At 40.7% G+C, this 27,879-nt stretch overlaps 1 protein-coding gene across 2 annotated transcripts in view; it reads left to right on the top strand.

Moving 5' to 3' along the window:
* Positions 1 to 27,879, top strand: part of jade2 (jade family PHD finger 2) — a 233,344-nt gene that overhangs the window by 160,346 nt on the left and 45,119 nt on the right. For both annotated transcript variants that reach the window (XM_082548884.1, XM_082548883.1), the window contains exon 11: positions 27,400 to 27,517. In XM_082548884.1, coding sequence (XP_082405010.1) covers positions 27,400 to 27,517 — 118 coding nt within the window. The remainder of the gene's footprint in view (positions 1 to 27,399; positions 27,518 to 27,879) is intronic.

The following is a 27,879-nucleotide window of genomic DNA, read 5'->3' as shown; positions in this document are numbered from 1 at the left end:
ACCGTCCAAAGACAAGCAGCTTGTGGGAATAGGTTAATTGGATAATCCAAATTGCCACTAGGTGTGAATGTGCGAGTGAATGTGAGTGCGAATGGTTGTCTGTCCCTGTGTGTTAGCCCTGCGACAGACTGGCGACCTGTCCAGGGTGTACCCCGCCTTTCGCCCTATGACAGCTGGGATAGGCTCCAGCGCCCCCCGCGACCCTGAAAAGGATAAGCGGAAGCGAATGGATGGATGGATAGATAATTATGATAAAATGCTTCCAGCAAACACACCCAAACCTTATACCTGTTGGCAGGGGTCAGTCTGCGATATTAAAATGTTCAAAATAAACTCCAGATCATTTCTAAAACTCAGTGTAATCTTGAAAATATTCCTTTTCTTCTTCAATCTCCTTAAGAGTCTGGGCTGCATCGTTCTGCCTTCAGCTCAACATTCTGCATGAGCTGACAGCAAGAACAGGCTTTCCACCTTCAGGTAGCCTCAAGCTCCATTCACTTTGCTAGGAACCGCCTGTTGAGATCCACCGCTGTTTAAAATGCTGCATGCTAAGCTTGACTGTGTAACACAGCCCCAAGGCTTCAAAGCTTACAGAGAACTGCTCCTTTGGCTCTAGCCTTTGATAATTCTGTGCCAAAAGGTCACTGAGTTGCCTTCCAGAGCACAAGGAGAGATCAGAAGCACCTAATTATGCCACCTACACGTACTTTGGACATACAAAACCTAGATCTAGAACTTCTTGCGCTGAAGGGACAGTCAAGGCTTCACCAAAAGATAAAGATTCAGGCAGGTTCGTCGTGATACAAATATGAAGTTCGTGAGGGAAACCCAATGCAAAGACGCAAGCAGATTTATTATTATCAAATGTGTAATATTTGTATATCGTCATTAGATTTTGAAAAATGTCGTTTTCTCACTGTTATCTGGCAACATGTTGTACTGCAGTGTTTCTTACATAATAATAATAATAATAATGTAGCTTGCCACCACCAGTGTGTGAATGTGTGCGTGAATGGGTGGATGACTGGATGTGTAAAGCGCTTTGGGGTCCTTAGGGACTAGTAAAGCGCTGTACAAATACTGGCCTTTTTTTTAAAGAGTTGAGCAGATGACCCCATATGACCCCCCCATATGAAAGGGGGAGGGGCTTACAGCACTGGTGTATACATATACAGGGAGGTGCACTGACTTTTTCTTAAAAGAATGAATTAATACCATATAAAAGTAGTCCTCAGTCAGCTTTAATTGCTAACGCCATTGTCTTGGAGCACAGTTTGTGACAGCAGCCATTCTTCCACCTTATCTCAGTGAGCTCGGTGTATCAACACATGGACCATTTCTCTTCTTGATCCAGGTCCCGGTTAAAGTGTCTCTCAGTCTCACTGCAGATCCTGAAAGCAGAAAAAGCACTATAGCTGCCAGTGCGCAACCATAGTGCGGCTTTGAAGTTTGTCCAACAGCAAAATGAGAGGTGGCTGAATGATGTTGGGGACTGTTCAACCTGGGGTTGGCAACAAAATAAGAGTGAGGGAGGGCATCGCCCATTAATAAATCAATGGTAGATTGTGTTTTGTCATGGATGAAGAAAAAGAAAAAACGCTCTTGCCAGATATTCTTGGGTTTCCATTAATATACCTGGGCTAGCTGCCCAAGTAATCTCCAATCTGTTTCAAGGCTTTGGGATTACAACTGCATACATGAAAGGTGAAGTCTTAAGATATTGCCTGAAGCGACAGTTCATAGTGAGGAGTGTATGTCTGAAAATGGGAGGAAAAAAATCCCAGTAGCCCTCACCTCATCTCTTCTTAAGACTAGAAGCTTGAGTGTACATAAACTGGTACTAAGATAATCTGAATCCAATCCAAACTGCCAGCCATCAAGATGGTTTAAACTAAAATGCACATAACGAATACAAAACTCATCTTTTACTTTGCGCATTAATAGCTGCAGAGATCCACTGTTTGGTTTCATTTAAAATATACCGTCTCTGATGCACTGATGGAAGGCACATAAGTACGTGTTGCTGGAATATGCACCGTGTAATCAAGTGGGACTCTTAGAGAGCAACATGAAACTTTTTCTGCAGCTCTTGGGGAAACAAGGCATCTGCTTGCTGCCTGACTCCAAGTGCTTTCTGACTTTTAAGAGTCACTGTGATATTTTCCCTGACATTTCCTCTCTGGCAGCTACAACCTAGCGGCCGGTATTTTTTCCAGGCACTGCAGAAGGCTGGCCAGCACAGGCTTTCTATCCAAGCTAAGTGGCATGGCCAGCTTCAGTTTTGCAACTGAGAAATAGCAATTCTAACTGACTTTAACTTAACACTTGGCTAGTTTCAGTCAGTGTAACTGTTTCTTTTTATTGTTCTCTTCATTAATTCACTCTTCCAACTTTTTCCATATATTCATCCATACAGAACTTATGTCCCCCCCTTTTCGTTTCACCAAACTTCTTATTTGTAAAGGAATTTCACTATTCAACATCCTGTCTAACTTTCTGTCTCTTCCTCCTTCATCACTCCACTTCTCACCTCCTCCTCTCCCCTCTTCTCCTCTTCTCTCTCTTCTCTCTGTCTCTGGATATCCTCACCATCCCGCTGCCCCTCTGATATGAGCTCTGCTGGATGAAATAAATATGAGGCGGGAGAGGTATAAATATTTATAGCTGCTCCGGCTGTATAATTCTGCACGGCAGTGTGATGTTGCACTTTGTGTGTGCATGCATACATGAAGGTCTGTGTGTGTGTGTTTGGGGGGTGTATACGTTTTCAAACCCTTGGCCAGTGAAGGTGCCAAGCTGCTGCAGGGATAAATAATTCACTGCAAGTTAAACCTTCAATTCACATCACTTTGATAAGACAATAGGAGTAAAAGAACATAACACACACACACAATGTAGCACTAACAGTCAGTTTGTGCCCTCACACATGTGTGAATAAATGCATCCTTGCATATGTGTTTGATACCGATTTTGTGTCTTTCAGTGACCATGCATGAAAACACACTTGTGCAAACTTGAACATGCGTTAAATTCGATGCACACTGTGGTAATGCAGAAAAAACACACACGCACTTCCATGAGCTTAACTTGGAGCATTGTTGCGGACGTTTTAACCAACTGTAAAATGTATATTACACATTCTTCCTCGTGTCTTCGAGATTTTGTTCACTCTTTTTGTGGTGAATGTTTGCGCACGTCAACCATGTTCGTTTTTCGCAACACACTCCTACAGACTCACTGGCTGTGTTACACTCAGGGCACGTCAATAAGTAATGAGGGAGATGTAAGGGGGGCCCCCAGTTGACCCGGACCTTAAATATTTTACAGTATGGTCTCTCAGACGGTACCAGCCAATGCACTGCTGCAGCTCAACTATAAAATCTCTCTTTGCAGGACTTGATGGGAAACACCGCCCTCCAAGGTCCAATTTAGTAGCATCCTCTGAGAGCCTCTCCGTGTAGTCAACACTAATACTGACTTTCAGTAGGCATTTCTCTCAGCTGTATCTGGTATAGATGTTTTTATTTTTAAGCTGCTTCTTGGTTTTTGGGTTAATCAGAATCTTACTAAGCGCCAGCAAAAAACATGACAAATATACGCTCGCCTACTTCATTAGCAATGTCACGTAAATCACCTTTCATGTCTAAGTTTTTGCCTTTTGTCTGTATCCCTAGAACCCTGAGTCACTGCCATGGCATAGGCAAATTAGGCATAATGGCCAGTGAATGTATATTTCATAATAAGTCTGTTTCTGTCCAACTTCAGACCTGTATTTTGTAGGGAAAAAACAGGAATAGTTATTCATTAATTGCATACATTGTAAGATATAAAGTCAGGTTACCCTTCTGGTAAACCCTTCTCATTTTGAAGCACAAACCTTAACCTTTAAAACATATTTTGTTTTGAATCACAGACGTTAGAAAGACAGAAGAGAAACTTTGAAGTGTGAATGCTTCCTTTTAGTATAGATTAGCTCAGGAGGTGGCCAATCAGGTTCAGTTTTGGAGAGTATTGACCTGCAATAAAACAATGCAAGGTTTCTGCAGCATTTAGGAGGAATCCAATAGTTTTTTGTTTGATAAAGGCAGAAATATCGATTCATGTAAATGTTAGGGTGTATTTTAGCTCACACAAAGCAACCACTGCTTCTAAAGTCTTAAGCCTGATTTCCAGAAAACAAATGCACTGGGATGACAAATCAGTTTTAATGTGGCTATTTTTTATTTGGCTTTTAAGGGAAATGCCTAATTGCAGTCTAATACTTCATTTGATTCATCGTCAGCTCATAATCAAAGGCAGACTGCTTTACACATCAAACACAAGATGCTATTCAACTTTCTTTTTCTAATAACAGGCACATTTATTGTTTCCCATCATAGCTAACTGCTTTCTCTATCCAGATGAAATATTCAAGGACTAAATTGCATAGCCAACATAATTCAGGAACATTATCGTGGAAGCTTCAGGAATATTTTGGCAGTTTTCTGAACAGTTTTATTAATACAAACCCTCTTTGGCCAGACGTTTCTTGGAAATTGATGTTTATGGCTGGAATATGAGGTGCTTTAAGGTTACTAAAGCAGGCGTTTATGGTTTAATGCATTTGCAATAAGAACATTTTCTTTTCATTGTGTCGTGTCTCTTCACAAGAATTTTTCAATCAGTGCTGAACCAATAATATATGTGGTTTCAGTGGCCTAGTTTTTGTATCTTTGCATATTTTCCAGAGCTTTTGTGTAGTCGTACGTGTTTTTTGCTGTAGATAAAGCGGTGAGACGACTGACCTTTCCATGTTCGAGGCAGTTTTACTGAAGCCTTTATTGGCTCAGCAAAAACAGAAATGAAACCAAGTACTGAAACAAACAACTGAATCGAGCTGAGGTCTGTGTTTTCCATTTTCAGCTCCGTGGTATGTATGTGGGACAAATTTACCTCTTTGGTTTACACCTAAACGGTTGCTGCATTAGTACTACTCAGCATGCACCCAGCTTGCTGCAAGCTAACACAATTCTTTGACATTTAAGTCAGTGTCACAATATTTTCATAGACTACTTCGCATTAAATCATTGAGGACTCAAGAGTCCTCAATGATTTAATGTGTTTATGTGTGACACATATAAAGTGGGTGCAGACCCAACAAATACTCAAATTGTAATGGGTCTATTACAGTTTTCTTTTCTGTCATAAGGAATTATTAGACATGCACCAGGGACCACATTTGAAAAATTTTCAGTGTGATCATTAGCTGGTCAGTCAACAGTCCAGACCAGCCCGGTCACGTGTCCGAATACAAGTCTCTCTGTTTTATGCATGCACAACACACACTCACACAGTGGTGCAGGCAAATAAGCATGTGGCTGTGGTTGTTAGCAAATTCTTTGCCATATTTTAAGAAGACAAAGTTCATCAAAGTAAGCTTTTTTCAGTAACTGAGCACTTTATTTTCACAGTTGTTTATACCAATAATATTTTAGATCTAAGAAAAGAAATTGCCATTATGTGGCCTGCTGATTCCAATCTTTTCATCGATTAAGTAAGACAGTATCCTTAATGTGTTCATCTGTGATTAGCTCAGCAGAACAACGCAGCTACTGTTTAAACTTTGTGTTTACGAGGGGCAGCCAATCAGAAGAAAGTTCACTTAAAGTGTTTAAAACTCTGTTTCAGACAGAGGATGAACTAAGGGTCTGCGCAAACCCCCAATATACAAAAAAGAACAATTACTGTGAATTGTGAATCACGCGCAGCCAGTCTCGTAGAGTCCACGATTAAAAATAGAAAGCTGGAAGTGAGAAAAAAATACGTTAACCAATGTTTATAATTCACCCGCATCCTGGTTTAACTTTCTTTCTCTCAGTTATAAACAAATTCAGCCGTTATCTGATCATCAACCATGTAGGTACAATAACAAGCACCACCCAGCCCCCACTATCACAGCTCCATACCCAGGCAGTTAGATATAACTCACGCTGATCTTTAGCACCTTCAAGATTTCAGCTCCACCCATCTGGTTGCCGTCATAACAATCCTTTTGGCAAGACAAATAAACTCAAAACATCGTAAATTCCAGCTGTCAGAAACATGATAAAAGAGCAGCAAAGGGTTTGGTCCTGTGACGCATGAACAGATTTGCAGATTAAAGTCTGGTATGTTTTTTAGTCCTGAATGTATATTTGATTCTGCATGCACTGAATAATAGACGAGGATGTTTTACTTGTCTGTGCATGATAGTTAAATCACCCCCAACAAAAGCAAGTTACAGCAACAAAAAGGGGCAGATGTATATTTGTGTATCTCATATTTACTAAGAGAATCCTAACGATGTCTTTGAAACTAAGAGCAGAGATAAGATGCAAGAAAAGTATGTGGGGGGGGGGGTTAACTGCCTGTTTAAGAGCAGTTTTAATATCATCACCTGATTATTATGCTTTTATGGTCAGCACAGCTACTGGCTCTCTTTCAGCAGGGGAGCCTGTCCTCAGTCTGTAAATCCAGAGTACAATAAAGTGGAGCTAATTGGGAGGTTACAAAGATTACCGTCAGCTCAGCCCACCCCGTTGGCACCAAAAATCCATCACTTCCCAAACAGCGTTTCACCCTAAAGCTCTGAAAACAATTTCGATGACGTTCCCTCATGCTATAATTGTATCACAGCCGGCCTCTCAAGCCATTATAGAATAAGGCTTCCCTGTTGAGCACCCTGTAGCATCTGCAAACACATTCCTCAGACCTCTACTTACCCCTGGCTGGCTGGGTAATAAAACATAGCCAATTAGGCTTTACTCCTTGCTGTGTGAAGCCCTTCTCCTGCTGCTAAGTGTGATTTGAGTCTGAATAACTTCCTCTCTGACTTTCCCTCCTGAGATGAGGTGGGTGTAGAGTAACCTCTCTACTCAACCTGACAAATAGTGTGAAACTTCTCGGGAGGTAATTCCATATCAGAGTGGGCTTGAGCGGTGTCTATTTTTTCACGTCTTCATACTTTCCTGGCATACTGTGGCTTCACTGGTCTGTACTTAGACATCCACCATACCTGCTGAATCACGCGTACGTTGAGAGCAAAGAAATAGCTGGCCCCAGGTCCTTGTATGTGTTCAGATTAATAGAGTTGATTCTGACTCTGATTGGTCCATAAGAAGACTGGGTTGGGTTTGAACCTTTGTAGGGCCTATCTGCAGGAAGTTTGCATGCTCTGCCTTGCCTATTGCATAACCACATTTCACAAAGACTTTGTTAGCTACTCTTTCTCATCTTCTTTTACACCTCAATGAACTCAGCTTACTGTTAACTAGTACATACATACTGCCTGCTGGTCTCTCTCTTCTTCTTCTTCTTTTTTTTTTTTTGCAGTGCATGGCCAACACACAGCCTAACCATTTTGGTTTAAAAAAAAAAAACATGCCATGACAGTATTGAAAATCTTACTGCCACTTTCTAAATAACCAGGAGCTGTAATAATGTAATATCACCAAACTGATATCAGAGCCTTTGGATGTCTGTCCTGCAACAAACAGGAATCCAAAAACCAGAAAACATAGTACATCACAAACGTCCAAGTGGGCGAGGACCAAATAATAATACATTTTGCTTGTTTATTGGATCACATCATGGCAAAAATGCATTTACGTTTCGGCACAGAGCCTACAAATTCCACTTAAATCCCTGGGTTTGTACACAGCTGAAAGTCAAGTTATTTGAAAATCAACTTTTCTCATCCCGTGATACTATTCATAAGGACTAATCACATGTGTATAATTGTATCTAATCTAGGTCTCATCACACAAAACAAAACTTAATGCACCACCAAGCTCACGCACTCGATGAACACAAAGGGATGTTTGATCTTTACTGCAGGACAGTCACACAAAACAGCAGAAGACAAATCCAGCATGTTTTTGGGCTTTAAAAGCTACAAACTGTACTAAAAAAAATGAAATACAATTTTTATAACAAGAGACCAGGCATGTTGAGAGGGAAATGCAACACAGGTTCCTCAGTAAGATTGACACTGGTAAACAACTGGCTGTGACTCAGGAGGTAGAGCAGTTTGTCACCTAATCAGGGTCGGCAGTGATGACTCAGCCTTCATTCAGTTCTTATGATATAACACATTGTAAAATGTTGTATGAAACACAGGAGAAAAAGAAAAACTCTACAAAAACTGAAAAAAGTAAAAAATAAAATAAAATAAAATCACCAAACAAAATGGAAGTGTATTTGGGAGGATAGTAAAGTGAACAGCTGTGGAAGGGACGAGCTAACAGTAAACGGCTAATAGCAAACGTATAGCTTCAGGATTATATGAATCATGTTTGTTACAGCACCGATGAACCTTCAGCCTCTTTTAAGCGCGTCTCAGTGAAGTCCTTTGCATGTTTTGGTTTCTGTAACTTTCAATTTCTTTAGAATTTGTGCGTTTTTTCCTATTTCTGTTGCGTTCAACTTGCGTTGTGTCTTTTGTAGCGTTTTTCTATTTGCTGCCCCTCATACATCTTTCAGGAAAAGGAAAAGGGCATTTTTGATTGAATTAACAAAGAAAAGGAAGAAAAAAACAGTGTAAATGTAGTTGATTTATATGAAGGACTTGCTGATGCTTTACTCCGTAAAACTATCTATTATATCTTTTCGTATTCCATCCATTTTTGTCCACTTATCCAGTTCAGGGTTGCGGTAGGGCCGTGGCATATCACAGCAGTCAATGGATGAGACCATGGACGGGTCACCAGTTTATCAAAGGGCTAGTATTTTTGTCCAAGTCCACCTTTTTTTTTTCTATTAAATTTGGTTTAATTTAAATATTTAACGTTTAATTAATGCCAGTGTATTTGCGTACTGTAGTATTTGTGATTATGGTTTTAATCACACAGCTCTAGTATTAGATTCAAAAATAGTTAACACAGAACCATGTGACCTGAACTGTTTATGGCAATTTCAGACAAACATCGACTCCAGCACTTAGTAATTGTGAACAAAGTGCTGCTGGCTGGAAATGAAAGACTGTATTTATGATGCGCACAACAGGGGATTCCTTAAGGAACTGTGGCAAGGACTAAAATTTCCGAAAGCTCACACCAGCCTCTTCTTTAATCCTGTCAGGGCTTATGCATGCTGCATGCAAGACAGCCAATCCATGGTGTCTGGATACATTGTCAAGTGAGATTTTGGAGACAATTTAATCCCTCCCCAAATCCTGTTTTGTTTGCTGACATGAAACAGTTTGTCCAATAAAACCTCAATCCAATGGAGACGAGGGGCTTTAGAGTAATAAGGTTTTCATAACCGGGATTTGATCTTTAAATATTTGCTATTAGACATGGTGTGGTGTGTACACACTTTCCTCTAGTTTTAATTAAACTCTGTGTGTGAAGGCCTGTTTGTAGCTCTCTCTCGCTCTCTCTACCTCGCTCTTTTCTTCCCTCGTTTTCTCTTTTTTCCTCTCTTTATCTCTGCACGGACAGTGCATGAGGACTCTGCAGAAACGGGGGGTGGGGGTTGGGGGGTGTTAGATAAAAGACACGAGGAAGGTAAAAGAGTTCTTGGGGAGAGAGAGAAACTGACAGAGGGGGCTGGGGAAAAGGAGGAAAAAGAGAAAATGAGTGCAAGAGGAGACGGGAGAGCAATGGATGCAGATTTGAGAAAGACGCAAGAAGAGGAGGCAGAAAAGGGAGAGGATTAGCGCACATGGAAAAAGAAAAGGGGAGTGTGTGATTGTAGAGGAATGAAAGGAGAGAGAGGAGCAGAGCGTTTGTGTCACAAGGTTTATTTAGAGTTTATTGTTTTGGCAGCGCTCCAGACTCCCTCCCTATATTCCTCCAGCAGTCTGTGTGGGTAAATACAATATGTGTGCACTTTGTGATGCATACCTGTAAGTGTTTGAGGACGAGTGTGGAACTGTGAAAAGTGACAGAAAGTTTTCACACCTGCGGAAAGCAAATAGTTTAAGGCTCATGCACGCGTTTAGATGCATGTTGGGAACACACACACACACACATAAAGCCAAAAAGCCGAATATCTGAACTCTGATTGGAGAATGATGTTGCTATGGATCCCAGATGGGTGTGGCTTCAGTGTCAGTGAGTGATATGCAGGAGCTAATAAATCATGTAGTTTGTGTGTAAGTGTTTGGGGGCGATAGACTTGGGGGGTGTGCTTGATTATAGTGTGTGTGTATCTGACGGCTGTGTGCACTGCACATCAGGGAGGGCTTCACAAAGCTTCAGTCTGCTGAATCCAGCCTCCACTGTCTGTCTGCTTGTCTGACCCACTTTCTCCTCTTTCCTTCCTTCTTTTCATCCTTTGTTCCCTTTATTGTGCTCCTTCCTTCCCTCCTCTGTCCATGCTTTATGCTATCCCTTCTGTTCCTGCTACCCTCATCCCTTTTTTTAAATGCCCTCAATTCTTTTTTCCATCATCCCTCTATTTGTCTTTGAATAGAGGTTTCTCTTTAATGACTGGATGAACAAGTTCCTGCACATCATTCATTTTCCTTTATTTTCTTATTAAATTTTTTTCTGCCTGTGTTCTTTATCACCCTTCTTGCACACCCTCTCTGTTCTTGGTTTGTTCTTCTTTTGTTGCCCGTCAGCCTTTATGAATGTCTACCTGTCCTTTGCCTTCAAGACTCTCATGTGCTATTCAGCAGCTATCCATCTTTTGCTTTTAAAATTTTACCAACCTAAGTACCAGATTTATTCTCTCGTTTAGCTTCAGGTCTCAGGAAAAAGAAATGGTGCCACTGGAGCTGAGGATCTTGGTTAGGAGGTCCACAAAATCTTTTGGTGTCCATCCTGTCTTTGCTGGATTTCTTTTTATTTCTTAAGGATGGGACTTTAAGATAATGTGCACAGTTTGTTAGCCCCTCCACAAATTCTTTTAGATCGCACCATGCCAACATATACTTTGACTTTTTTGTAGATTTAACTAAAGAAATGGGAACAAATTATGTGCTTGTCTAACAGGCTGCTGGTAACAAAGTGCTTAAAGATGAAATTTAAAATTGGTTCTTTATTGTTTTTTTATGCTTCAATGATTCATAGGTCAGCCTTAAGTAGCACAAACAAAAGCATTCCTTTGAAAATGGTCAGGTATAAGGACTGCAAACTGAGAGAAAAAGCAGTCAATGTCCAAAGAGAAACTTTTAAAGACCTTCAGAAAGCTTGGAGAACTATTACCAAAGACATTACAAAGGAGTCTGCCTTCTTAGAACCAAAATATAAAGAAATAAGTGGTGGCTCAAGCCTTCTGCACAACCCTGTACTATTCTACTTGTAGTAAAGTGCAGCTGTTGGTTCAAAAGAGAATCTGTCCAAGTCCACTCCCAAACTGACATGCTGTTTCTGCACAGATGCCAAACAAAACCTCAGAGGAAGCACCCATTTCTGAATCAGGACGGGATATACAAAAAGAGAAGAAGCTACAGATGTTTTTTCTTACTCAGGTTAAATGCACTGGTGCATAAGAAGTTATTAGTTTTATATTTCCAGCAGCACGAATCACGTAAACAGAGGCATAAGTTTGCAATAACGGCATTTCCTTTGGGACGATGCAGAGCAAAAACACAAACACTGTCGACGTTCAGCAGCATGAAAAAAGTAGCAGAAGAACTGGAGATGGAAATTTAATATCGCGCTCGCATTCAGGCTTATATTGCTACTCTTATCTTGTGGGCGCCCACTCGCCTCACATGTTCATGATCTATTTTAGGTCGTGACCAGTAGTTAAAGAGTCAAGATAATGCTCACTGGCTAGAGTGCCCCTGCTGTGAAGATTGTGATTACTCCGTGTTCTGATAGTTTCAGCGGGTGGCATTAAGCCCCTAACTGTTTTAGGACCCTCTAAATGGCACCACAGAGGGAAGGTACCAATCACACTGAGCTACTTTATTCTCCAGGTAGTTGATATTATCTGAAGGTCTTTAATGATTTGCATGGATATTTGTGTTCCTGCTGCCAAGATCTGCCTTTATGGCAGCGATTCAGTCCACAGTGTTTAATGCAGTCTGTAGTCAGGCAAAGCAAGTCAAAGCAAGTCCAGGTTTATTATTTTTGTAGCACAATTTAAACACAGCGATGTTCCATATGGCATGAGATATTACCGAAAGCATAAGCTGGGGGAAAAATATAATAAATACATTTTAGAGACCAAATGCTAGAAAAGTCTTTAGCCCTGTTTGATCCAGATGCATTTTTAAAGCTAAACTCTGCACTCCTGAGTTCTGGGTTAACTTTCAGAATAGCCCTGGAGGATCTGAGTCTATCTATTTAGCCCGAAATCGCTGTTTGCTTTATAAACAGTAATAATATTTTAATATTATGTGAAAAGCCAAGGCTGAAGAGGTGGAATAATGCACTGTACTGCTGGGCTGTGCTGTCAGTGAGCTGTAGCTGTTTGAAGGTGGTCTGATTTAATCCAGTCTCGTTAGATATAATGCTCCAGTGTTTGTTCTATTATAAAGGAAAGCTTCAACAATTTGCATGAAAGCAGTAAGCAACGCAACCCTGCATTAAATCACACATCAGGTTAGGTTTGACATTCTGCTTCCTGCTGAAGCAAAACAATATTCCTGATTAATAATTAGTTCTTCACCACAGGTCTATATATGAAGTGTGGAATCAGTGCATGACTACAATCTTCTGTGGATCTGTTGTGCTTGTTCAGATGCTCACAATTCGAATAATTTACCCAGCGTGCTTCGACGTGTGATTGATGGTCGAGATATTACCGCGAGCTAAACTTTGTCTTCGTGTCTGAGGCAGCAGAGGTAGAGTTAGTATAGTTTGCATCTCTCAGGCAGGTTTTTATTTTCACTCATAAATTTGTAATGTTTCGAGAGATGAGAATGTAAGATGTGGGAGTTACTCAGCCTTCCCTCTAGGATCATGAAAAGGATTCATGGCATAGTGCTCAGGTGTTTTGCTCTGACTGTGCAGCTCACTGGTGTGTAATATTCCTGAGTGAGGACTGCACGGGGAAGAACATTTAACGGTGCACTTTTTTCAAGATCCGAGTTAGTGAAGTCACTTTGTTATTGCTATTTCCTTCAGACTTTTTCTTGCATAACTTTTTTGTAGATAAAACAGTCAGATTTAATTTTGCTTAGGGATTTTTTGGCGTGACGTGCAGCACAGTGCTGTTTTCTTTGGCTACAAGTGGAAATAAAAGCACCAAAATGTTTGGTATCAGTTATTAGATTATTGTAAGAATGTATGTTATTCGCCAGATCTGTCTGTTTCAAAAGCTTTAAAATTACTATTTCCCTGTAGGAAGCAGATTCTACAATCTATTAATCAGTCCACCTTCCGGCCAGTTGGCCAGTGAAAGTCAAATGTTCTCTCTCTCATTTTTGTTCTGCTTCTGTATCTACTCAGGAAGCATTAGGCTTACTGTAACACACACGTTACAACAACTGTGATTAGTCTGTTAGTTACAGTATAGCACAAGGATAATTCCTTCATTAAAAGAAGAAAAAAAAGAGTTTTAGCAGCAGTATAAACCATGATTCAGCGTCTCGCATCTTTAGCAGCAATCACTTTTTGTGGGACTTTTTTGTTTACAACATTGCTTTGGTTCAGTGAAGTTTGTGGGTTTTTTGTGCACAGCTCTCTTAAGGTCCCACCACAGGATTTCAGTCGTGTTGAGGTCTGGACTTGAGCTGGGCCATTGCAACACCTTTTTCTTTTTCAGCCACTTGGTTGTAGATTTGCTGCTGTGCTTGAAGTCAATTGTCCTGTTGTGTAACCCAGTTTCGGCCAGACTTCAGCTGTCAGACAGATGTCCTCGCGTTTGACTCTAGAAGTCTGCAAAATTCAGGTTGTGCGGCTGCAAAATGTATGCAAATCTCCTCTCCACCACTGCGCCTGACAGTTTTTATGAGTTGTTTGTGCTGATATGCTGTGCTTGGTTTATTATGGCCACTTTATGTTGTTTGTCCATAGGACTTTGTGTCAGAAGTCTTGTAGTATTTTCAGACGCGACTTTGCAAACCTAAGCCATGTTCTTTTTAGAGAGCAGAGGCGTTCTGGTGGGGACCTGTCCAAACAGCATCTACTTGTCCACTCATTTTCTAATTGTGCTGTCTTGAGTGTTAACATTTAACATGCTAACTGAGGTCTGTAGAGATGAAGATGTAACTCTATGAACATTGCTCCACTCCTGAGAAGACTATGGTATTGTTTTATCACACAGCTTAACAAACTGCTCAAACATTTGCTTTAATAGAGCGTGCTCACACAATTATAGCATCCTGTACAGCATTAGTATACACCGTCTTTTCTCTTGCCTTGAGCAACAGTAGCTGTCATTCAATATTTATCAGCTCCAAGTCCAACATGATCAGCTCAGTTTGACTCACGATGGCACGGCAATGCTGACACAACAGCACACACACGTACAAGTGCAAACGACAGCATCGTCCAGTGCTCCACAGGCTCTACAGGGATTCAGAGAAGGACTTAATCTAGCTTTAGGGCTCTATTTGAGAGCCTCTCTGGTTTCAGAAACAAGTCTGTGAGAGACATGAGTCAAACACAGTGGTGAAGTCGAAGGCTTGAGCTGAAACTGGGTAAGCTTGGTAAATCCAAGGGGAACTGCAGTTTCAGGTGATAATTATGTTCCAAGATTCATCACTAAAGTGACCCCTGCCTGGATTTTCCACATTAACAAAGACCTGCCAGTCACCAAGTCAGCGTTTTTGCTGTTTGTTGCACAAGTGCATGCAGCTTGCTTTAAGCCAGTGATTTGATCTGTTTTTAAATAATCGTCTTCATCATTAAGTGTTCAAATAGATATGAACAGGAACTCTGTCCAATGTAAATCACCTCACACACACACACACACGCACACACACACAATCCCAGCACTCTATCCTACACACTTGAGCAACATGTGACAAATTGATTACGTGTTTACACTTGCGATCACAGCAGAGCTCCGTCTGAAACAAGCCGTCTAAATTTAAATACACGCTCCACTTTAATCATTCCAGTTGGGATTGTCTTGTTAGTAATTAACCCAGGCTCTACATATTGGGGTTGGGGTGATATTGGGCCAATTAAAGATCAATAATCCTGATCTTTAGCTGGCTGCTTCCTCACAGTGGTGTCTGTGTATTTCAGGGTGAGTGAGCAGTCGATGGCGCTCATTAGTAAGCAGCACAGGTTTTTAGTCAATATGGTGAGAGCCGAGAGGGTCAAATCAATATGGATCTGAGCTGGAAGTTAGTTGGAGAAGTAAAGAAAGAAAGTGTTATCTTCTTTGTTTCTTGGCTCATTTCTGCTTTTCTTCTAAGACTTTTTTGTTTCACTCAAATTTTGTTTTATCAGTTGTTGGCTGAGCTGTGAAACTCGAAAAAAACAAAACAAGCTTTGTTGTTATCCTTGGATCAGTTCTTTACTTTTTTTGTCTTTTTGATTGTACTGGATTCCCGCCTCCCTGTCTGTCTTTGTAAGTATCTAGTCACAGTAATTTGCCACATGTGCGTCACATATTACTTAAGTCGTTACCATGAAATCCATTTTTAGTCACAGACCCTTAGAGACGCGCACACACGCACGCATCCCCACATACAGACGGATGTTCCTGTTTTCACACACACGCACATTCATTCAATCTCTGGTCCCCCCCCTGGGTTTTTATCTCTATCTCAGAGATCACTTTGGGAATTAGTTCAGACTTAAATAGGTCCTGCCTTTTTCCCGGGGGCAGCACACACATGGATACACACTGTCTTCCTCAGACCTAAACACAGCAGCTGACTGAGGGAAACGGAGGCACTCATTTCCTGTTTGTTTTTTTTCTTCCACCCACCTTGATATTCTGTATCAGACAACCTGATTTGAAATGTCAAAACTAAAAAGCCCTAAATATCGTAGTTTTAATTGGTGGTTGAGGTGTACAGGTTGGAGGAGGAGATCATTACCGATGCTGCTGGAACTGTTTCCTAATAAAACATTTTCAGGTTTTGTTTTCGTTAGTGTAAACTTAGCATTGCATATAGTTAAGAGAAGGCAGACACATTAATAAACTTTACTTTTTAAAACCTGTTTTATACATATTTCATTATAGATCAATGGACAAAACTTTGACATTTTTATAAAATAATGTTTTAAAATACAGAAAACTGTTCAAAATATATTTTGTTTGTATTTGAGCCCCAGCAAAAAAAGTAATCTGTTACTTAAGTATTGAACAGTTATTAAAAACTGTGCCAATGCCTCCTGCAGGTAGGCTGCAACTTAACATTTTATACCAAATAGATAAATACATAATAGTAATTAAGTTTTGATAATTAAGTGCTGCCCTTCATTTATTTTATCTGGAACATCTTGTATCTCGTCCCTGTCGTGGAATGTACTGCTCTACGTCCACAGCATCGCCATCCACGTGCAAATCCAAATCCAAAAAACAACATGTCAAGAGCATGCCAGAGCAACGGGGTAGAGATAACTGTCTAAACTATATACTGTAACTGTAAACTGCATAACAATGTTGGCCAACCACAAACCTAAAAACAATAAGACGGTTGCACAAAAAGGGAGATAAAGGTTTGCACTTTTGATGTTACAAGACAAAATTTCCAGTTTTTTCAAAATTTTCACTTTGGAGGGAGTTTTAAACGAGCTCCCTTTTCTGTAAACAAAATTCCAAAGTCTTATTTACCAAAATACAGAGAAGTATCACGGCCTTGGAAACTGCAGCTTTCCCCGGCTACTCGTAAAGGACATGAACTAAAGCTTGTTTTGGCTGCTTTTTTATTCACAAGAGGTCGCCACAGCAGATGGATCTGTATGGTTGATGTCGCACAGATGACACAACCCTCACAGGGATTTGTGTCTCCTCCTGTTCTCGAACTACTGATCTTTCGCGTTAGGCAAATGTGTCAACCACTGTACTCCCGAATCACTACTTGCAGGACCATGAGTACAAATTGAAAAATAGATAATGAAGTTGGGTTTTTTGTATTTGTACTGTATGCTTTTGTGTTTCACTAAGTATTTAATAGTAGAAATGGTGAACTTTAGGTTGCTTAAACTTACACCATTGACCAGAAATGTCTGTGAAGGATCTCAGTCCATTGGCCAAAGTATCACAGACATGACAATACAAACTTGACAACCTGAAATACATGAGACTAACCAGAAGACGTAAGTGAAACATAACTAGATTAAACTCGAGGCAACTAAATAATGACCCTAGAACTTAACATTATTTTCAAAATACAGCAAAAGAGATCAAAAACCAAATGAAAGCGCTGGGTCACAGAGTGCGGCCACTAAACTTGCAAACAGGCAGGCAGCCTCACCAAAACTTGGCAAAACCTAGCAGATCGCCAAAATCAACAGGCTGCTGGTAAGAGAGGGGGCTAATGTTTTTTAATATAGGATGTATGGATATACATTAGTGTGAATCCCAAAGCACAAGCACACTTAGCCTTAAGTAAGACCGATTTCACATGCTCTGGCACCGTACGGTCAGTCTAAATGCACATTAGCCCGTTCCCAACTCTTAGCTGATGCTCTCGCTTTGCCTGTAAATCTAATCGGGGGTCGATTCTCGTATCGTGTAGATTCCTTGTACATCTGGCTTTCATAAGAGCCGGTGCATAGCTGCTCTTGTGTAATGTTTGTTATGCTTGTTATCGGAGCGTTGTTGACGCCCACACTTCCATTCTAAATAAGAGCGTAGGCGTGCATTATTCTAAAGAGTCCTTGTAGGTGTGGTGTTGTCTTTGTTTGTTGACTTTGATAAGTAGTATACAGCGTCGATGGACACCGTCGTGTCAGCGTAATCCGGCTTTACTGTAAAACAGTCATTTTACGTGTGTGTAGCTTTGCCTTCTATATTTTGTAGATGGCAAATTATATTTTTAACCCATTCATTTTGAAGTGCAAGCATGCATTTTACATTTACATTACATTTTACAGCATATTTATTTATTTTTTGTTAAGAGATTCAATCTCAACGAGCACAAAATAAATAAATATTTAGAAGTATTGTTTGCCGATCGCAGTTGTGCTTTGAGTTTTGAGAAGGCTACAGAAGATTTCCATATTTCAAACTGTTCTGCAGCGTTTTCTCAACCCGTGGAAGTGTGTTTAAAAATGGGCAGTATTTGGATGAGCGAGCATGGCGCTCTCCTGCCAGATGACTCATGATGAATTTAATAGTTGATAACAGACCGTCTGTGTGTTTGAGGAGGGAACATAAACAGGCAGCAAGTGATACAGTGGGGCAAAAAAGTATTTAGTCAGCCACCGATTGTGCAAGTTCCCCCACTTAAAATGATGACAGAGGTCAGTAATTTGCACCAGAGGTACACTTCAACTGTGAGAGACAGAATGTGAAAAAAAAAATCCATGAATTCACATGGTAGGATTTGTAAAGAATTTATTCGTAAATCAGGGTGGAAAATAAGTATTTGGTCACCTCAAACAAGGAAAATCTCTGGCTCTCACAGACCTGTAACGTCTTCTGTAAGAAGCTTTTCTGTCCCCCACTCGTTACCTGTATGAATGGCACCTGTTTGAACTCATCATCTGTATAAAAGACACCTGTCCACAGCCTCAAACAGTCAGACTCCAAACTCCGCCATGGCCAAGACCAAAGAGCTTTCGAAGGACACCAGGAAAAGTATTGTAGACCTGCACCAGACTGGGAAGAGTGAATCTACAATAGGCAAGCAGCTTGGTGTGAAAAAATCAACTGTGGGAGCAATCATCAGAAAATGGAAGCCATACAAGACCACTGATAATCTCCCTCGATCTGGGGCTCCACGCAAGATCTCATCCCGTGGGGTCAAAATGATCATGAGAACGGTGAGCAAAGATCCCAGAACCACACGGGGGGACCTGGTGAATGACCTGCAGAGAGCTGGGACCAAAGTAACAAAGGTCACCATCAGTAACACACTACAACGGCAGGGAATCAAATCCCGCAGTGCCAGACGTGTTCTGCTGCTGAAGCCAGTGCATGTCCAGGCCCATCTGAAGTTTGCCAGAGAGCACATGGATGATACAGCAGAGGATTGGGAGAATGTCATGTGGTCAGATGAAACCAAAGTAGAACTTTTTGGTATAAACTCAACTCGTCGTGTTTGGAGGAAGAAGAATACTGAGTTGCATCCCAAGAACACCATACCTACTGTGAAGCATGGGGGTGGAAACATCATGCTGTGGGGCTGTTTTTCTGCCAAGGGGACAGGACGACTGATCCGTGTTAAGGACAGAATGAATGGGGCCATGTATCGTGAGATTTTGAGCCAAAACCTCCTTCCATCAGTGAGAACTTTGAAGATGAAACGAGGCTGGGTCTTCCAACATGACAATGATCCAAAACACACCGCCCGGGCAACAAAGGAGTGGCTCCGTAAGAAGCATTTGAAAGTCCTGGAGTGGCCTAGCCAGTCTCCAGACCTCAACCCCATAGAAAATCTGTGGCGGGAGTTGAAAGTCCGTGTTGCTCGGCGACAGCCCCAAAACATCACTGCTCTCGAGAAGATCTGCATGGAGGAATGGGCCAAAATACCAGCTACTGTGTGTGCAAACCTGGTAAAGACCTATAGTAAACGTTTGACCTCTGTTATTGCCAACAAAGGTTATGTTACAAAGTATTGAGTTGTATTTTTGTTATTGACCAAATACTTATTTTCCACCCTGATTTACGAATAAATTCTTTACAAATCCTACCATGTGGATTCATGGATTTTTTTTTCACATTCTGTCTCTCACAGTTGAAGTGTACCTCTGGTGCAAATTACTGACCTCTGTCATCATTTTAGGTGGGGGAACTTGCACAATCGGTGGCTGACTAAATACTTTTTTGCCCCACTGTATATGTGCATATAGTTTGTGTACAATCATTTGTGTGGGTGTGCATTTGTTGTCAGGACAGTAGCGGTGTGGCGAGTGCAGGAAAAGGTGATGATACACACAGAGGGGGGGGGGACAGGGCCTTGCAGTGTGAAGGTTAAAGAGCGAGGGAGTGATATGGAGAGGCGGTGGCTTTGCTCAGCAGAGTTAATACACTTGTAATGCTGATTATCTCCAGCCTGTCGTGTCATGGATGGATGACAAAGGAGGGAGGTAGCTTTAGCTGTCGAGGGATTAAGGGACGGAGGATGGATGAACCAGCACGAGGAGTTGTAGATGGATGCTTTCAGCCGAAAGGTCCATTTTGTCTGTCATTTATCGAACGTTATTGTAAATCAAGTGTTAGGCGTTGCATTGATAAGCAAATGTACCACTTTTATTTTATTATTCATATCGCGGCCCATGTACCTGCCAGAAAGCTAATTGTCTGTCAAGTTTAATTTTCAGTGGACAAATTAACGAACGACCGGTCTCCAAAAATGTGTCATATTGACTCTGTCATGACAAATGGTGATGAATCAGAACGTCTCTCCTGACTGGGGAAGAAAAAAGGCTTTTAAAACCGCCCAAAAGAGGACGTGAGTGATTTTTTTTAAAAATTCTTTTCCTGGATATCATTGTGGAAATTGTCTTTGTAGTCATTTCCCGATGTGTCGGGTAGATAAACACGTTCACAAGCCATCTGCATTTTCAAATGAAACCCTCGCGGCATTTAAAAGGTCATGTTGTTTTATTGCTTCACACTGGCAAGATTATCCAAAGACAAACAGTCGTCCCTGATAACTGATGTTTTTATAAACTGCAACAGCCGCACGTCTCTCTTTATCAGGAGAGGAAAAACAGTGAAATCATCAGCTTCTCAATCCTGACAAGAGAGCTGTTCTGCTTTCCTTTCATTGTCTCCGTCTCATGCGACTGAGGTTTTCAAGTGTCCTTGTCCAGCGGTTAGCTAGTCCAAAGACAAATTTCATAACCGTTTGTGCTGACAAACAAAATTAACTCTACACGTCTTGTCAGATTTGTGTCTGTGGATCAACACGTCTGAATGAGACGGACACATTTGTACTTAAGGAGGAGGAAAAACTGACTTGAGGTTGAGGGCAGTATTTAAAAAAGGGGCAGGGAGAGTTGGTAAAGGGCAGGAGGTTCCAGCAGGCAGTGGAGTAAGGGAAGCAAGAACATTTCCTAAGATACTAAAAAAAACATGGTAAAATAAAAAGAATATAAAAAGTAATTACAAAATACAAAACTATAATAACTCAGCTCCTAGCGTGCTGGACAGACCTTAGTGAAATAAATGAATTTAGTCCTGGATGTGACTGTTTGCCAGCCTCCTTCACTTCTCAGTAGATTTCATTTCTCATCAGTCTGTGCAACAGAGCCGACCAATAACAAGGAAACTTATAGCTCTCTTTCTGCGCTTCACACATAACAATAACCTGGAGTTGTGATGGATTGTGTGATCTTCTGGTTATTATTGAAAACGCTTCCGTTTGGTTCAGAATGACTTTGCTTAAACAAGAAAGCTGAAAAACTGCTCAGTGCTTTGGACGGGTAGCTTTAATATAAAGGTTTGAAGAAGAGGGCTAGAGGAAATCGCTAACACGCGGAGGTAAAGCAAAGCACAAAACAAGCAAGCAAACAAACACCAAGATGCAGCTTATTTGTTATTTTACTCCAAAATCCCCTCATCTGTCAATGCTCTCCCCTTTCCTTACCCACCCCGCCTCCCCACCCCTCATCCTGCTCTCCACTCCCCTGTCATGTTTGCAGGCAGAGGTGGTTGTTTTTGAAAACAGACACACAGTGTCCTAATCAAAGCCAGGCTCTGCACATTGTGTCCCAGTTGAGCAGCTATTTTTATCCGCACTGCTCTAACACAGGGATGGAATGGGTCAGATAGGCCAGGCTGACGAATCCGTCAAGACCAACGGAGACTGTAAACAGTCAGCCGGCAGGACTGCCAGCGCACACGAACACACACCTACACACAGCTGCCCCCGTTTAAGTAAACAAGTAAACTGATAATGGCAATCAAAGATCGTTCTCTGTCCTGCATCTTTGTCTTGTGCTGACCCACGTGAGTGCAGGTAGCTCCAGTCCAGGATGTGGATTCGTGTTCCTACCAGTACAAAACGTTGCTGCGTGTGGTTACATGTTGGCTGTATTGGTAGTGCTGCCTCTTAAATACCTGCATTTGTGACTTTCTTTCTCTCATGAACAAACACACACGCGCACGCACACATAGGATGCTGACACACACACATAAATGTACTTAGAGACCCATGATTACTGATGCACCGTTGTGAGAGAAAGCCAATTGGCAGAGATCCAGTTTCTGGCTTGTTAGTTTGAGACTCAAGTAGTCTGGCTTGGACCCAATTAGTTTTTCTCCCTTTCTATGCACACATGACAATTGTGCTGTATACCGCAACAAAACTGGAAACCAACACAACACTGGTACATTTTATATAACATAAGGGATGTCGGCGCCTATAATAGTTCTTACTGGAGATTCCTGCTGTCAGAGCAACAGGGAATAGCATCTATAAGCGCATTAAACGGCTCTAAACAGTATGCACGGCACATGGTGTTTGGTTTACAGAGCAGCAGCCGTGTTAGTCTCGTGGTAAATGCATGCAACCACAATGTATATGGTTCAAATACATTTATTATGGCCTAACTTATTGTTTCCTGTTACTCTCTGTTCTGAAATCGTGGTTTAAATTACCATCATTGCTGTGGTTTACAAACTATGGGGCGCTTATAACGAGGGAAAAACTATAACTTGAATTTAAATTGAATAGATGTGATTTTTCTTTGATATTCAGTCAGCTGATCTTTGATTACTTAAAGTTCAACTTGGATCCTCAGAAGAAGGGGCTCTTGTGGAAAATCATGATTTAAACTATGAGCTGCTGATAATAACCGGCTGTTGTGGTTTGTTTGTTTTATAGTGTGAAATTGAATTAGCTGAAAACAAATTGCTGCAGCAAAACCAATTGAGACGTTATTAATATTAGATTATCTGAGGGATAAAGTGTAAGTATAACCAGGGCTGCACACAAGCAGGTGTGCATGCGCTGTCAAAATAAAAGACGCACCAGATAAGAAGTTACAACGCGCGTTTGCGTGCATAAGATTTTCTGGAGGAGGACAGACATTTGTTTAGAACTTTTAAAGATGTTGAAGAAGCAAGCTCCTTTAAGCAATTACTTTGGTGTTCCTCCACCTCCAAAGAAATCTCAGAACCGCAAAAAAAGCGTGTATTCTCTGAAAAGTGGTTGCAGGAGGTGAGCTGGCTTCAAACAAATGATGAACGCACAGAGATGTGGTGCAGAATATGCTGTGAAAATCCCACTCTACAGGACAAAAACAGTGCCTTTTATATGTACGCAAACGCGCGTTGCAACTTCTTATCTGGTGCGTGTCTTTTATTTTGACAGCGAATGCGCACCTGCGGACCACTTAGGTTATACTCAGGGGTGCACATATCTTTCTAATGTCAAACCCGGGAGTGGGTCTCATGTGCAGAGTTAAGAAGTACTGCAACGAGTCATGAGAAAAACTAAGGACATCCCATCACTCAGTAGCTTGTAAAACCACCTCTTTAAGTAATTGTTTTATGACCTTATTAGTCTCTCCTGTGGCTGAAAAATAAGCCCAAATCATCACCCCTCCACCATTGTGCTTGACAGCTGGTATGTGTTTGTGCTGATATGCTGTGTTTAGTTTTATCCAAACGTGGTGCTGTGCATTATGGCCAGACATCTGTGCTTTGGTCTTGTCTATCCCAAGGAATTGTTCCACAATTTCATTGTACATGCATAATGTCAATAAAATGCTATATTCTATTCAGAGTCTTACAGTTTTCCAGATGCAACTCTGCGAACGTAACCCATGATGCCATGTTCTTCTTAGACAGAAGAGGCTTTCTCCTGGATAATTGGAAGCTGTCTTGAATTTTTTCCGCTTGCAAATAAGCATTCTCATTGCAGGATAAACCTCCTCCAAGGAGGCAGCTCACTCTCTGGGCAGTGTTTACTTTTCAGAGTGCAGGATTGTATTTTGTATATATTCATTTTGTTTCCTCAAATTGTGGTTGTGTTGTATTTAAACAGCTTTAACCTGGTACTCGAATGTACATTTAAAGTCAATAAAATCATCATATATAATTCCCTATATAGTTATATGTTGTCAGTACCAACAATGGCAGTAACTCTAGCATAATAGCATTATTATCACTTTGGCCTTGAAGGAGAGGTCATAGGTCAGATGTGATATTTTAAATCTTTATATAGTTTTTTCTGTATGTTGACAATATGTAGCACATAGTTTCTAAGTTTTTTTTTAAATCAGTTTTCATCCAATAAATCATTAAGTTGACCTTAAAGACCTCTGTGGAAATGAGTCGAATTTGAATGGATTGTGAACATGACCCCACTCCACACCCCTGCAAAGTTTGATCAGAATTCCAAACTTTTCGAGTTATCGTGTTTACAGACATAATAATGACACAGACACGCTCACAAATGCTAACAAAACCATAACCTCCATGGCAGAGGTAATGATGGACCGTGAATTGTTTGAAAATGACCTTGTAACCCTTCCCTGGAGAGCAACAATGGCTGCTCTAATCACTGCTGACGTTTTTCCTCCTTGGCATTGTGTTAACCCACACAGGCTTTACTTTTCAGTCGTGCTAGTTTTGGTACTAATGTGCATCAAGATAAGAATGAAGATCAATAGAAAATGAATTTAAGAAAAGATAAGCCAACTTAAAATTTAAACACTTGTTTCTGTTTTATGTTTGGCGTTTTTTAAATCAAAAGCCTCAGAAGGAAAAGTAAGAACACGGGTCCAGTGATCTATAATGAGATGTAAAGTACTTTGTAGTTGGATAACTCGGTTCATAACTAGAAATTTGCCTTTGCTCTCTCACTGAAATGACTGTGGAGCAAATGTTTGTTCAGATGCGCTGGACATTTTCTCTTCTCATCATCTTACTCCTTTTCCCCTTTGAAACATACTGCTGGAGCATACACAGGCTCTGTCATCATTTTATCTGCAGATAGATTTATTGGTTAGCATTTAATAACTAAAGCTTTTTATGTATGTCTATATCTTTGAATCATATTTATGTACCTGTCTTTTTCAATGTATCCATCTCTTTCTGCCCGTTAGTCTAATTCTCAGCTATTTCATTTGCTTTCTTCTTCATCTTTTTTTTTAATGTCTTGCCAATACGAAACAGTAACACATGCATTTACAACCACAGATTTTCTTTGAACATCCATATGCGCATGACATAAACATGCATGCTCGCACATCCATCTTCCAGCTCAGCGCAGACACTAATGCGGTCATATACCGCTTGCAGGGCCATATGATAGTAATTTGGCAGAATGAAGGAGCACGAGGGCTCAGTTGGAGTTTGGGTTCGAGTGGAAGAAGATCGAGTTTGTTGGCAGGAAACAGGATGCCGCCTTTTGACTCTGTGACCGTGTCAGAAGCGGAGGGATGCACTATAAACCTCTGATATTATGACATGTATCATTTAAACCTCATGATTCTTTTGAAATGTGAATCTCTTTAGTTTCACGAAACACTAACAGACAGTTATTGATACTCACAGAGCAACTTTAATGTTTGCTGGAGGCCATTTTCGGTCCATCTGATGGCTGTAATTCTAATGTGTACATTTGACTTTCCTCTAGTTTGGTGGTTTTGTCTGCATTGTGTTGCGTTTGCTGGCTTTAATTTTTGCTTCTCGAAGTGTTGCTTGACCAAACAGCACAGGTAGAATCACAATAACATTCATCTGACGCATGTTTGCTTTGCTTTGTCTCATATTCACAACTACTGTAACTAACATAGCAGTTCTTTTGACGTGGTCTCGACCCAGTTGTGTCAAAATCAGTTCAGAGTTTACTTTGGGTAATGTAGAGAAGCAAACACTGGTGAGTTTGGAAATGGAGATCTTATAACTTAGCTGTATATCATCGCTTTTGCAGAGTCTCAGTGGTCTGTGATCACTCTGATTAGTTAACATTTGTTGCTTGTAAGAATAACGCAATATTGGAAAAAGAGAAGGGTCTGTATAAATGATGAAAGTAGCTTATGCTTGTTTTATATATATATAAGTGGCAATGTTCTAATAGCAAGCATAAACATAAAGTATACAAAGGTTATATAATACCAGCTACCTGTATGAACCAACTGTTGCACAAAAGCCAGATGAGAGCACTGCTAACATGGTTACATTGACACATAAAACAAGAGCCTGAAATCATTAACTAATACTTAATACACGCTTTTTATAACCTCTAGTCTCTCACTTACTCCGGTGTGTTTCTTATTAGGATTAGCCCGGCTTCCATAGCTCGCCTACAGCTGGTGCAAAAAGCACCAATCGATTTTTAACTAGCACAAGCAAGCGAGGGCACATTACTTCAATTCTGACTTCCCTTTACTGGCTTGCAGTTTGTTTGCAAATCCATTTAACTTTTTTTTTTTTTTTGCTTGTTTGTTTGTTTTGTTTTTATGGTTTTATGTATTGCAAATAGGAACAATTTGCGGCTGCAGCTCCAAAACAGTGGAAAGTTTTGCCATTGCACATGAGACGAGCTCCTTCATCTTTAAATCTTTTTTAAAAACGCTCTTTTATTTCCTGACTTTCGATTTAGTGTCATTTGTTGACTATGAATTTTATGTTCCTCTTTTATGTGCATTCATTATTACCTTCTACAGCTTGTATGCGTCCCTAGAACTTTTACTCTCTGGGCTGTTTTTGTCTTATAGGTTTGGTTTTGTTGTTTGGTCAGACCTGTTTTTCTTTAAATGCTTTATAAAGAAAGTGATATAATAATGGAAATGGGGGGCTAGCGCCTGTACCAGCTGTCGTGGGGTATTTCAAGCAATAATTTGAAACATCTCACAGGTTTTCTGGTCTGATGCGTCCTAGTTAGTGGCTCATTCTTCCTTCATTTTGTGGTTTAATGGTGGGCCCCAAACCATTAAAAAGAAGAAGAAATTTGTATTTTTGACAAAAATAAAAAATTCACCTTAGCTATTTGACTTTTTTAATAACCTAATGACTGTTCAGATATTCAAAATCATGCCTATGTCTAGGATGTCGACATGCTTGGGCTGTCATGTGTTCTGCAGGTGCTGTTGTCATATGAATACACTTATAGCTTATTAGTGCTTAATAGCATGCCATTATTATAAAGTGTTGCCTATTTTAAATTTCATTGGCATTTCCTTGTACTGTTCACAAGTCAGTTCACTATTAAACAATTTACTTAACACAAATATTATATAAAATAATGTGCAAATAATAATTAATTTGTAGCACCAATCATGCAGGTCTGCTGCCATTAGCCAGGTTGTGCTCGAGCACTCGTACTTCCTTGTCATCCAAGTCATCTTGTTTTTGGTTTTTTTGGCTGATCTTTTCACTGCATCATGATAAATTATGTTGCCCGTGCACAAGCCTCTAGTTATAGCTACTGCTCCTCTTCCTGTGTTTCAGGTGCGCAACCTGTGCTACATGGTGACACGGAGGGAGAAAATGAAACACACCCTCTGTGACCTCCAGGAGAAGATCTTCCACCTTCAGATACAACTGCTGGAAGAGGACATGGCTGGAGGTAAGGGTGAGACAAAATGTGAGCATGCGTCTCCACTCATCTAATTGCAGCCATCTAAACGTACCAATATAAAAAGCCTGTTACCTTTCACCCACTCTAGCTCTGCAGCCAATGCCGCCAACACGTACTCTATCCTTCCACCACCCCCCCTTTCCCCCCCAAAAAAGTACAATTTGGAAAGCTCAAGTGTATAACAGTTACATCCAAGCCCTTGCTGCCTGAGTGTGGTGGGTGGATAGTTTTGGAAATGGCCTGTCATCATTTTTGCACAGTAGGCCACACTTGACACCTGCACAGCAAAGAACACTGGAATAATAGTTCAGCCAGATATTGTGACACCGACCATCCACATAAATGGAGCT

Source organism: Aulonocara stuartgranti (assembly GCF_965226115.1).
Source record: "Aulonocara stuartgranti genome assembly, chromosome: 10".
Classification (NCBI taxonomy): Eukaryota; Metazoa; Chordata; class Actinopteri; order Cichliformes; family Cichlidae; genus Aulonocara; species Aulonocara stuartgranti.
This window is presented reverse-complemented; position numbering and strand designations above follow the sequence as displayed.